At 53.0% G+C, this 11,209-nt stretch overlaps 6 protein-coding genes across 6 annotated transcripts in view; 3 read left to right on the top strand and 3 right to left on the bottom strand.

Annotated features, from left to right (window-relative positions):
* PHACADRAFT_261326 (uncharacterized protein) overlaps positions 1–496 on the top strand; it is a gene marked incomplete at its 3' end in the record, with an annotated part of 3,489 nt that extends 2,993 nt beyond the window's left edge. The window contains exon 16 of the mRNA XM_007398999.1: positions 354–496. Coding sequence (XP_007399061.1) covers positions 354–496 — 143 coding nt within the window. The remainder of the gene's footprint in view (positions 1–353) is intronic.
* Positions 497–743: 247 nt separating this feature from the next.
* PHACADRAFT_186817 (uncharacterized protein) lies at positions 744–2,941 on the top strand. Its single transcript, XM_007398998.1, has 3 exons — positions 744–1,600; positions 1,652–1,796; positions 1,859–2,941. Exons 1-3 carry the CDS (start codon positions 1,098–1,100, stop codon positions 2,363–2,365), a joined length of 1,155 nt encoding a protein of 384 aa, XP_007399060.1. The 5' UTR covers positions 744–1,097; the 3' UTR covers positions 2,366–2,941.
* A 25-nt stretch (positions 2,942–2,966) lies between these two features.
* On the bottom strand, positions 2,967–3,715 carry PHACADRAFT_261323 (uncharacterized protein). Its single transcript, XM_007398997.1, has 4 exons — positions 3,592–3,715; positions 3,370–3,538; positions 3,241–3,315; positions 2,967–3,192 (listed from the first exon to the last, which is right to left on the bottom strand). The coding sequence occupies exons 2-4, from the start codon at positions 3,455–3,457 to the stop codon at positions 3,071–3,073; spliced, it is 285 nt and encodes a 94-aa protein (XP_007399059.1). The 5' UTR covers positions 3,458–3,538; positions 3,592–3,715; the 3' UTR covers positions 2,967–3,070.
* Positions 3,716–3,894: 179 nt separating this feature from the next.
* On the top strand, positions 3,895–7,444 carry PHACADRAFT_261320 (uncharacterized protein). The gene is made up of 10 exons (XM_007398996.1): positions 3,895–3,961; positions 4,037–4,095; positions 4,158–4,262; positions 4,310–4,588; positions 4,638–4,940; positions 4,993–5,103; positions 5,156–5,790; positions 5,843–6,201; positions 6,251–6,921; positions 6,973–7,444. The coding sequence occupies exons 1-10, from the start codon at positions 3,922–3,924 to the stop codon at positions 6,994–6,996; spliced, it is 2,586 nt and encodes an 861-aa protein (XP_007399058.1). The 5' UTR covers positions 3,895–3,921; the 3' UTR covers positions 6,997–7,444.
* A 730-nt stretch (positions 7,445–8,174) lies between these two features.
* On the bottom strand, positions 8,175–9,526 carry PHACADRAFT_211938 (uncharacterized protein; the record flags this gene model as incomplete). The annotated part of the gene is made up of 8 exons (XM_007398995.1): positions 9,258–9,526; positions 9,072–9,204; positions 9,005–9,012; positions 8,759–8,948; positions 8,650–8,708; positions 8,493–8,625; positions 8,329–8,440; positions 8,175–8,271 (listed from the first exon to the last, which is right to left on the bottom strand). Exons 1-8 carry the CDS (start codon positions 9,336–9,338, stop codon positions 8,175–8,177), a joined length of 813 nt encoding a protein of 270 aa, XP_007399057.1. The 5' UTR covers positions 9,339–9,526.
* Positions 9,527–10,240: 714 nt separating this feature from the next.
* Positions 10,241–10,558, bottom strand: PHACADRAFT_149600 (uncharacterized protein; the record flags this gene model as incomplete). The annotated part of the gene is made up of 2 exons (XM_007398994.1): positions 10,407–10,558; positions 10,241–10,354 (listed from the first exon to the last, which is right to left on the bottom strand). Exons 1-2 carry the CDS (start codon positions 10,500–10,502, stop codon positions 10,241–10,243), a joined length of 210 nt encoding a protein of 69 aa, XP_007399056.1. The 5' UTR covers positions 10,503–10,558.
* Positions 10,559–11,209: the final 651 nt, after the last annotated feature.

The raw sequence follows: 11,209 nt of genomic DNA, 5'->3' as shown, positions 1-11,209 counted from the left end.
CCGCTGTCCCCAAATACGCCGCTGAGGATGCTACGCTCGTGACTACCGACAGCAGCGGCAATAATGTCATCGTTCGGTCCCCCAAGGCAGCACCATCGTGCTGAATATCACAGGCTTGCACTACAATCGTATGCATCTTCATGTCGATTGCACCTTGCTGTACTGACACAATGCACCGTCGCGTAGCCCGCTACTGGGAGGATCCGTACGCATTCAAGCCGGAGCGGTTCCACGGCGACTGGCCACGCGACGCGTTCCTGCCCTTCAGCTCTGGCGCTCGGTCGTGCCTCGGACGCCGGTGCGTATGCCTGCCAATCTTTCGCAGCCCACTCTAACGCGCATATATCAGGTTTTTCGAGACCGAGGGCATCGCGATCTTGACTATGCTCGTCTCACGGTACACGATTGAGGTCAAGGAGGAGCCAGAGTTCGCGGGGGAGACGTTTGAGGAGCGTAAGGAGCGGATCCTCCGTGCAAAGGGGGGTCTGACGTTGACGTGAGTGGACTGCTCATTGTTTAAGCTGGGCGTGTGTTGACAGTCATGATGTTAGGCCTGTCCGGATGCCTCTGATGTTTAAGAGGCGGTAACGAGCCGTGCCCTGTATCAGTATACTATACACCGGATGATGTATCTCCTACTTAAAGCTCAATGGCTAAATGTGGACATTAGGTTGAGAATATCTGAAACCTCAACATGAGAGCTTGTAATCGTCTGTCGACTTCATAGCCAGAAACTGAGATTCACAGGAATATACTAACAGCCTGAGGGCTCAGCACCTCACGGTGAGCTCAACTCACGGTCCGGTATTGCATGGCTGACTTCCCTATATCACTATTCCATTGCTCTTATGGGCTGACCCCCAGATAACCGTTAACCAATCTTCCGAACCAACGACGAGACTAGATCTCCTGTCCACCCCAAGTCAGCATAGCCTAAGGTTGGCCGGGATGTTAGCCGCAGGGGCGTATATCCTGGCGGAAGCAGTGAAGCCTTCCTCGTAGTCTCTTTACTCTATTCGCCCAGTCCTACTCAGCGACCTCGCTCCCAACTCAGCTTAACAGCTTCTTCGTCTCCAGCGCACACACATCCAACAGCAATGGACAACCCGCGCAGTCCCTTCATGGTCACGTACATCAGCTCCTTCAATAAATTCGCCAAGGGTACGAAGGCTGCTGCTGCTCGTCGCCAATTTGAAGTCGTCAACGAGCAGCCCAAGCAGCCTGCGATCATGCGTATAGCTCAGCTCTCCGCAATGGCGTCCAAGCCCAAGCCTGCTCCCGCGAGGCTCACGAAGGTCAAGCCCGAGGTACCCTCCGAGTCCGCATCGCAGAAACCCGCCGAGACGAAGACGATCCGGAAGCTTGTACCATCCACTGGCCCGCCCATAATCAAGCCCAAATCATCCACTCCCGTCATCAACAAGGAAGTGCCCCAAACCATGACACCACCGCCGTTCGACAGGAAGCCGCCACGCCGCGCAATGTCAATGCACGCCAAGGCCCTAGTGCCGGTGCAGCCCAGGAGGTCAGCTGCGGCCGTAAAGCTGCCGACATCGTCCCCAAGGACGGACGGTCCCGCAGAGAAGAAGACTCCGATGAGGTAGCTCTACACCCCGCCGCCAACGCCGCTGCTCTCAGTGTATATCAAGAGGCCCATCAAGCCTGTTCCGTTTCGCGTCGCAACTAAAGTCATCAAGTCAGCCCCGAGCCAGGTGAAGCGCGCAGCACCTCCGCCGCCACCACCACTCAAGAAGTTCGTGAAGAAGACTGGTCACAATGAGGGGAAGAGAAGTAAGGTATGTGTTCTGCCCATTGCGAGTGTTCTGATCCCGACCAGTGACCGGTTGTTGTCCCCAAGGTCACCGCTCAGCCCGTAGCCGCGAGCACCGTGGCTGACGCCAAGATGGCCGAGGTTGAGGCTGGCAGCGACGCGGCTGAAGAGGAGCATCCTGCCGACGAGCAGCTCGTCGTTTCTCGACCTTCCATCACCATCGGTCTTCCTTCCCCCGAAATTGTTATGTGCAAGCAGAAGATCCAGATGGTCGACGAATTGAAGGATATCCAGCCGACAGACAAGTTCGATGAGGCGGTTCGCAAAGAGTGCAGCCTGGTATGTCAGCGATACCAGTATCCGAGAGTGTCTATCGATGAAGCCCTCGAAGCGCGCCAGCGGCCTCGTGATCCCATCGCCGGAGGACATCATCGCCAGCGAGCTCAAGGAGAGCCACTCTCCGGTGATCTCACAGCTCAAGGACGTCCTCGCCAGCGGAAACAGGGTATCTGCACCAAAGCGGCACGCGCTGGTACTCAAAGAAAACCGCACACAGAATGTGGTCGATGCCTGCAAGGCATGCCCAGTCTCTAGGTATGCTTTACAATAATGCCCGATTCTCGATGATGTCTCTGACAGCGATCTCCAGTGGCATCCAAGTACACATGGCAGCGCTCTTTGGCCGCGCAGGGTTCGCGCAGGGTCCACTCCCAACGGTCCTTCGTGCCTATGTCCGCAGCTTGAAGATCCCTGAGCTCGCTGAGGCTGTGTATGCGTCGAAGGACCTCCGGATCCAGCGCGAGATCGAAGTGCTGAGGTCGATGAAGCGTGGGGGGTGCGGAAGTCGGACACTGCTGGGGAGGGGGGGGCATTCGGTGGGAGTGGGGTCGTCAACCGAGAAAACAAAGGAAACAGCGTACGGTACTCGTTGGAATGCATCAGCATCATCGAGAGGGTGAAGAGGGAGCGCATAGGGAAGGTATAACATTACTGAAAACCTTACATTCTACGTTAATTTCTGTCCTTCTATGTTCTTGTATTCTCTCTCTCTGTTTCATTTCTTACAATCTGTGTATAGAAGTTAACTCATATATCAATCATGATTTCATCTTCGAACTGAATTGAGGGAGAGCGGATGGTGTCGTACCTCTCCTCCTAGGGCTTTCTACAACTGTCTCAATACCTGACACGGGCGGCCTTGTAGCAACACACCTTGCATTATTCCAACAAGTGCAATACAGATCGATAATAGCAGAACGATCAAGAACAGCAAAAGTACAGCAGTCTGAGGGCGACAAGCTATGCGTCTTGGGCGACGAAGGGGTTGGCGATTTCCTCGAAGCCATCCACAGGACTGAGCAACGTTAAAGTCGGACCACGAAGTACGACGAGGCCCAGCTGCCGTGTTGACGGCAGTGGCTCTGTGATATTGTTAGATTGTAACTTTCTGAGGCGGTCGGACGACATGCCTGTGTGCAGTTGCTCTTCAACGTCATCGAGGACGAGGTTCAGCAGTTGGTCAAAGCCCTTCAGGACACCAGTGACTATGGCAAAGTCTGATGAAGTCTCATGTTGGTTGAAGGGTACGGACAGCTTACCCTCCCGACCACCTGTGAACTTGACCCGTATCCTCTCATTAACGTACTTCGCCAGGTCAAGAATGGCTTCTCGCTTCGGCTTGTCCATCGTCGGCGCCGTGCTCTTGCCACCGCGCGAAGCGGGGGCGCCCCCACGCATTGCTGCTCCTCGTGCTGCACTACCACGTCCCTACTGACTTCTTAGCACTCTCGTGAAGCCAAGATATCGTCGCCGCCACCCACTCTGTCGGCCATAATGAGCGATGTTGGCGTGTGACTCGTGCCCGCCGCAATGACCACTGACAAAGCACAACAAGTGTAGTACTGGCAGTTGTCCAGAAACAATGTATTTGTTGGTTGGCTGTGAGCAAGGAGAAAGTGGATAAAAATTGCCGTATGCGATGGCGGTTGATGAAAGTGTGCAAGGCACAGGCGCACTCAGAAAATTCGCGCGTTTCTTCCAACCACCGCCACCGCCTTTCGTACGTACAAAACCATCTTCCCTCCGGCCACCACCACTCCTTAAACTCTTCTAAAAGCTCGCCGTTCAGCACTCTTTCGACGACAGCAAGAATGAATGCCAGTGAACTTCTCGCAAACACCCTATCGCCAGGTCCGTCTTGGACTTGTTGCCATCTCCTATCCCGACGACATTCGTGCTGATATACTCCCTCGAACCTCTAAACAGATCAACATACGCGTCAAGATGCCGAAGAGAAACTCGAGAGCGCGGCCCGGGAGAACTACGTGTGTCCACTCGCTCCTTAGGCCACGGCCACCATTCCTAATTGTTATAACTTGATGTGTAGCCCGCATACATGATGATGCTCAGCGCCGAACTCGTGAACGACGCTTCCCAGTCACACGTAAGAAATGCTGCTGGTCTTGCGTTGAAGAACGCCATCTCCGCGAGGGTACGCTTTTACCGCCATTGTCCTCGGTTTTGCCTCACGGTCACCAGGATGCTACACGGCAACAAGACTACTCGAACCGATGGCTTGCACTCGACACCGCCGTGCGGTCACAGATCAAAGAAAAAGCTCTGCAAGCACTCGCGTCCACGAATTCGCGCGTGGGCCAGGTCGCCGCACAGTTTGTGGCCGCAATCGCTGCGGTTGAGCTTGCCGTTGGTCAATGGAGCGATCTCATCGAAATCCTACTCGGCTTTGTGAACAACCAGGCCAACAGTCCGCTGCGTGTAGCAACTTTACAAGCGATTGGGTACATTTGCGAGTCGATAGTGAGTACTGCGACTCATTTGTAGTCCTTTGCATCTCATTGTGCTCTAGAAACCCGAGATACTGGCCCTTCGCGCAAATGAGATCCTCACGGCCGTCATCCATGGCGCACGGAAAGAGGAACCTTCGTCAGAAGTGCAACTAGCAGCCATCTCTGCGCTTTATAACTCTCTGGAGTTCGTTCGTGATAACTTTGAACGCGAGGGCGAGCGCAACTACATCATGCAAGTCGTCTGTGAAGCAACTCAAAACCCTTCGGTTCCCGTGCAAGTAGGCGCGTTTGAGTGCCTGGTCAAGATCATGACTCTGTACTACGAGAAAATGGCGTTCTACATGGAGCGTGCCCTTTTTGGTGTACGCACTCCTTTGTGCAGCTTGCTGTCCCTAGCTAATGTCTCCCTTACAGCTGACAGTTATGGGCATGAAGCATCAGGAGGAATCAATCGCTTTACAAGCGATTGAGTTCTGGTCGACTGTGTGCGAGACCGAAACCGACCTTGCCTGGGAAGCTGCCGAGGTGCGTCTGCTATCTTATCTCGGGCATCAGTGAGGCTTATTTTCTAACTTAGGCCCATGAATATGGCGAGGTTCCTGAGACTGAAAGCAAGTTCTTTGCAAAGGTTGCATTGCCTGAGATTCTTCCCGTGCTTCTGCAGCTGTTGACGCGTCAGGAGGAGGACGCTGACGAGGATGAGTGGAACGTTTCAATGGCAGCGGGTACCTGTCTTGGTCTGCTTGCACAGTCTGTCTCGGACAACATCGTGCCGCTCGTCATCCCCTTCATCGAGGCTAACATTCGTTCGCAAGACTGGCATCAGCGCGAGGCGGCGGTTATGGCCTTTGGTTCAATCCTCGATGGGCCGGATCCACAAGTTCTCACACCGCTTGTCAATCAAGCACTCCCTATTCTCATCGACATGATGGCCGACCAAACCGCGCATGTTCGTGACAGTGTTGCTTGGACTCTTGGCCGCATCTGCGAGCTCCTCAGCGACGCAATCAAGCCCGACATTCACCTCCGTCCACTTGTTGCCGCGCTTGTCCAAGGCTTGCGTGACAACACGCGTATCGTTGGCAACTCGTGTTGGGCACTCATGCAACTCACCAACAACCTCAGTTACTCGGAAGAGGAGCCGCAACAGCCTAGCCCGCTTGCTCCCTATTACGAGGGCATTGTGATGGCCCTCCTCCACACTACGGAAACGTAAGTCGCTGCTCGATTTTTACAATATCTGCATTCTAACTCTCTTCTGCAGTGCGAGCAACGAGGGCAACTACCGCACGGCCGCTTACGAGGCTATTACGTCTTACATTCAGCACGCGACACCCGAGACAGTCGATGTTGTGCCAAAAATTGCAGTCACGACCCTGCAGCGTATGGAGCAACTTCTTGCAATGCAGAACCAGATCCTCGGCGTCGATGACCGCAACAACTGGAATGACCTTCAGAGCAATTTCTGCAGCGTGCTCATCAGTGTTGTGCGCAAGCTCGAGAGTGGGATTCAGCCTCTTGCGGACCGTATTATGACACTCGTTCTCCAGCTCACTCAAGCTGCAGGCAAGACCTCAACTGTTCTCGAGGATGCATTCCTCCTGGTCGGTGCCATGGCTAATGGTGAGTACGGCCGTCTCCTCGACTGACTTCGGCTCATTCTGTACTTTAGCTCTTGAGCAAAATTTTGCGCCATACATGAACGCCTTCCTGCCTTTATTATACCCCGCGTTGAAGGCACATGAAGACGCACAGCTGTGCACCGTTGCTATCGGCGTTATCGGTGACCTTTCACGTGCCCTCGGCGACCAGAGCGCGCAGTATGCGGGTGCATTCATGGGTGTTCTCCTCGAGAACCTGCAGAGCGACGTCCTCAACCGCAATGTCAAGATCACTATTCTGTCCTGTTTTGGTGACATTGCGCTCGCAGTTGGCCCTGCGTTCGAGCCTTACCTCGCGACAACGATCGGGGTCCTTCGCCAGGCGGGTGCCATCACGCCGAACCCGCTTGACATCGAACTCGTCGAGTACGTCCAGCAGCTTCGCGAGGGCATTGTTGAGGCGTACACCGGCATCGTTGGCGGCCTTAAGAACACCGACAAGGTGCAATTACTCCTGCCGCATGTGCCCGCCATCCTTGAGCTCGTGCAGAAGTGTCTTGCTGACAGCGAGCGCACGGAGACTAATGTCAAACTTGCAATTGGCCTCGTCGGTGACCTCGCGGATACATTCCCGAATGGCGAGATCAAGCAATACCTCCTCGCAGAATGGGTCGCATCCGAACTGCGAGCACGTGGTCGCTTTGCACCAGACACCAAAAAGACCATTCGCTGGGCTCGTGAAGTGCGTAAAGATGATTCATTACCGCGCCTTGTGCGGCTAACTTGTATACAGGTGGTCAAGCGTGCAACTGCATAGGTCCTTTCCTCATGATTTCCTCTCGTGCAGTAATTCCGTTCGCGAATATGTCTGATGCCCGTAATGCCCACCCCATGCCACACGCCTCTGAAGGAGGCATCATCATGCACACATGCAGTAGAGTTCGTGGCCCATAGCGCCACATATTCCCGGCAGGACTGTTCTTTTGATTTTGTTTGCTTTCCATTACATCTTCCTCCTCTCTCACATCCTCTCTTTTCGCCCCGTCTATCTCACACGTGCCTGTTATCAATGTATCATTGGGCTTTGCAATCCTGTTTTCGTGGCTATCGTGGCGATGCATCTTATTAGTTTGATAATCTTCGCTGTACGACTTCCGACGCCTTGTCTTTCGTCGACTACTATAACTCCTGAAGGGAGACCGTCTTACTCACCGCGCCCTACCAACGTGTATCTTGTTGTTCAATAGTATTCACTCTGAAATCTGTCGTCTGAAGGCCCTTCGCATGACACGGGATATGTGCAACGAAGGGATCACCGTTTTCGTGAAAAGTCTACCGACGAAGTTCTTGAAGATACTCAGAGCTTTGACGTTCGTTGTATGATAAAGGACAACTTGAAAGCGCAACGATCAGCGTAGCAATCGTATTGCACAATGGACCACTTGGGCAGAGTGAAGCTTGACTTCGTTTCCTCAGTGAAGACGAGTGAAGCTCTACACGGCTGTCATGGTATAAAGAAAATGCTCGACGCTCAGCTGGTGTCTCAGCAAGTCTCCCGTTTCAGAGGAGCCAAGTCTTCGCTGATACTTGGAACGCCCTGTAGGATGGGCCTTACTGTCAGGCTCAGACACCACTAGCATGGGTAAATCCGCATCTTTTCATTCACACCATCCAATTTCATCTGAGACCCTCCCCTCGATTCTAGCTAGATGATGCGCGAAGTCAATAGCTATGAAGGCCACAAACGCTTAGCATAGATCTTTGATATGCAAAAGATAGCAAACTAGAGTGGTGGTCGTATAACACTTCTTGGACTCAGAATAGATGTCTGCGCCGGCAATACGTAGCTGTCGGGCCTAGCGCTGTCTGAAAACCAGGGACAAATGAGCAGGTCTGCAGAGTGTGTTAAAGTCGCTCTGACGGGATACACCTCTCCAGACACTCACGCGATTGTAATCCCATCTTTGATCTCGAGGACACGCTGCCAACGCTCCTCTATGTTTTGTTCACAAATTTGAGATCATCCTTCAACTCAATCTTGTAGCGAGAAAGGAGCATGGTCAGTATTGCGATTCCTTCTGTCTCAAAGGACCTACAGCAATGGGCGTGAGATGCGCGCATCACTCCATAGCGACAGAAGTGTACCCACCGTCTGCCTAGACATGAACGTGCACCAGAGCTAAATGGAAGACACGCCTCCCGAGGCCAGTCACCGTGGAACCTCTCGGGCTTGAATGCAAGTGGGTCATCCCAGTACCGGGCTAAAGGGAGAGTGAGCAATGTTCCCTTCATTGAACTTGCATGAGTGCGCACGGTTGTAGTGCAGAGCAGCGACGCTGATCTGTAGTGATGTTCCACGAGATACTGGAACGACGACTTCGTTTCCGACTCGATCAGTCGTCACCAGGGTTGTGTCTTCAGCTGCCACCTTTGGAATTGTGGTGACCTACAGACGACATGAGATGGATACTCCGATATGAGGGACTCCGTACTCGCCGAGGGAATAGACGGAGTGTCTCATAGAAGACACTGCACAAGTGTTAGATATGTGGTCGTTATCCGCATAGTAGAAAACTTACGCCATGTACTCAGTAGTAGGTGCGTCTCTTCGTGAATCTGATGTCTCGCTACAGGTATAGCTGCTCTGAGGAGACTCATGGGTGGCCGCCCGTCTGGGATAATGCTCTTAATATGCTTGTAGAGCTTCTCTTGGTAGTCCGGATGCAACGATAGTAGACCGAAGGTGAACGCTAATGTATGCGCCGTAGTCTACGGATTTAAGTTATTGAAAAGAACGCCATCCCTGCTCCATGAGAAACACAAACTTCATGTCCTATATCGAACATTGCAAGTCGAATCTTGCAGGAAACCGTGTCCAGGGAAGCAACACACCGGCAAGCATAAAAATAAAGATATTTCCTGCAAGCGTTTTATAGCTGCTGGTCTGTAGTGGCACATGGGCAATATAGATCATGGCGTTCTTCTCTAAGTTTCGGCATTCCTGGATCAGCTCTAGCATGTATTGCTGACATCGAGAAGTCAGCGATCATTCAAATGACACAAAAAAATAACGCTCACCTCGAGTTCCTCGAAAGCAAGCTTCACTTGTGCGATTCGTTGTTTAAGAGCCCATTCCATTACCAGCTTTGGCGCGATCATCTTGACCCATAAGTCAGTTGACACGACATGGAGAGCCTCTATAGAGGAGGATTCGACGTAGAGGTCGGCGCTCGATATATGCGGGGCTGGACGAGAGGGGAAGGGACGGCCGAAGGCGAACTCGTGTACAAGACTTGTAGCTTAGCTCGATGAACGGATAATGGAACTCTTGACTACTTGTGCCCGCGGGCGTGACTCAATGACTCGATTACTCGTACCCGCGCTTGCCGTGGGTGACGCTCGTCTCGCGCTCTCGCGAGAATAATCTCGATGACTTAGGATGTGCCCGAAGCTCGGAGGGGCACATTCGATGGCGGGAGGTCGCCTTTAATATACATCCGCTGCCGTGCTCCCGGCCGGAGGTCCATGTGTACGGAAAGTGAAGGCAAACGTCGACGAAAGGGTCTCTATAGGGGAAGAATCTGCGAGTGCGATAAGTAGTGGCGTCAGGCTTCGGGAAAGGCGCGCCGCCCCGACAGGCGATGGCGATGACTCGGCACGCTCGCGTGCGACGGGCCCCTATTTACATGCACGTTCCTGCCGCCCTCAGGTCGCGGGGTACTCCGTCACTTGCGACGTCGCCTACGTCCTGTCTTCCCGGTCGAGCCGCCGTCCAACATCTGCGTACATGCAAAAAGAAGGTAAATGTAAATTCTCGGTGTTGGCGCTGAAAACCCTTCTACACCTCCTGCAAAGTCGCAGTGAGTACTATTACATGTGAATATTCACTATTCGTCCTACCTGAAACGATATCTTGTGGTTGGGCGGAAGAGCGCTGTCAGCCTGCCACAAGGCTCGCTTGCCGAAACCTGCGACGCTTATAACGTGCAATGCCATCTGAACCGGCGGCCCAGTGTTAGCTTTTAGGCAATCGATGGCACCATTAAGTATTACCGGCAGCGTCAGTGACCGAACGACATTGTCAAGAACAACCTTTTTTTTTGCGGGCCCCAGACGTTCTCGAAAAACACATTCGCAATCTTCACTGTTTCATCCCACACGAGGCGATTGTTGCGCTATGTGTACTGTGAGAAGGTCCCACGTGTCTACACGAGGTAATTGACCGACCTCAGAGAAGGGTGGTGCAGCAACTTTCCTGTGGCGCTTCCATTCATCGCCTTCAGAAGCGATGATATTCCCGCCGAAGATCCTGAAAAAAAGCATAAGAAGGCTTTGGGAAACGCGCTCTTTGGCCTGTGACCTCCTGTGTTTTCTGGTTAGGATCGGGTGTTAAGAAAGAAACCGAGGCACGAACCTCACAGTAGCGTCTGCGAGGACCAAGTAAGTGGTCACGCTAGGGAGAATTGCGATCTGCAAAGGCATTGGACGCATGTCACGAAAAGGACTACCACGAGCACCGCGGAACACTGATGTGACTAATAATACCGACACCGGCTTGCTCGGAGTTGAGGTGTTTTCTGCGCCAGAAACGAAGCCAGCCGCCTGCCAAGCCACGTCTTGGCTCTTTGAAGAAAACGCCGAGTATGCCAAAGGACACAATGAGCGACCGGAAACCAGGATAATAGCTGCACAGCTCTATCAGCCACGTCTGCAGAGATTGAAGGAAATAACATACTTGATAGATCGCAGAGCAGCCCTAAAATCGACATAGACTTTGAAGCATGTAGCAGTACGCCGAGTGATATCGCCAGCACCAGGGCGTTGAAGTTCATCTCGACGAACCTGTGGTGGACGGCACGACTGAGCTCAGGGACAGATGAAGTGAGTAGTCTGGACTGCTATAACGATAACTTAGCACAAGACGAAGTCCCTCGTACAAAGAGAGGGGCTGCACGAACGGACAATCGACGGTCGTGAGCGAGTAGAAAAGGCCTAAAAACAGTAACAGACCTCATACAGTGCTCAGCTCA

Source organism: Phanerochaete carnosa (assembly GCF_000300595.1).
Source record: "Phanerochaete carnosa HHB-10118-sp unplaced genomic scaffold PHACAscaffold_8, whole genome shotgun sequence".
Classification (NCBI taxonomy): domain Eukaryota; kingdom Fungi; phylum Basidiomycota; class Agaricomycetes; order Polyporales; family Phanerochaetaceae; genus Phanerochaete; species Phanerochaete carnosa.
The sequence above is the reverse complement of the archived record's forward strand: the minus strand, read 5'-3'. Positions and strand labels throughout refer to the sequence as shown.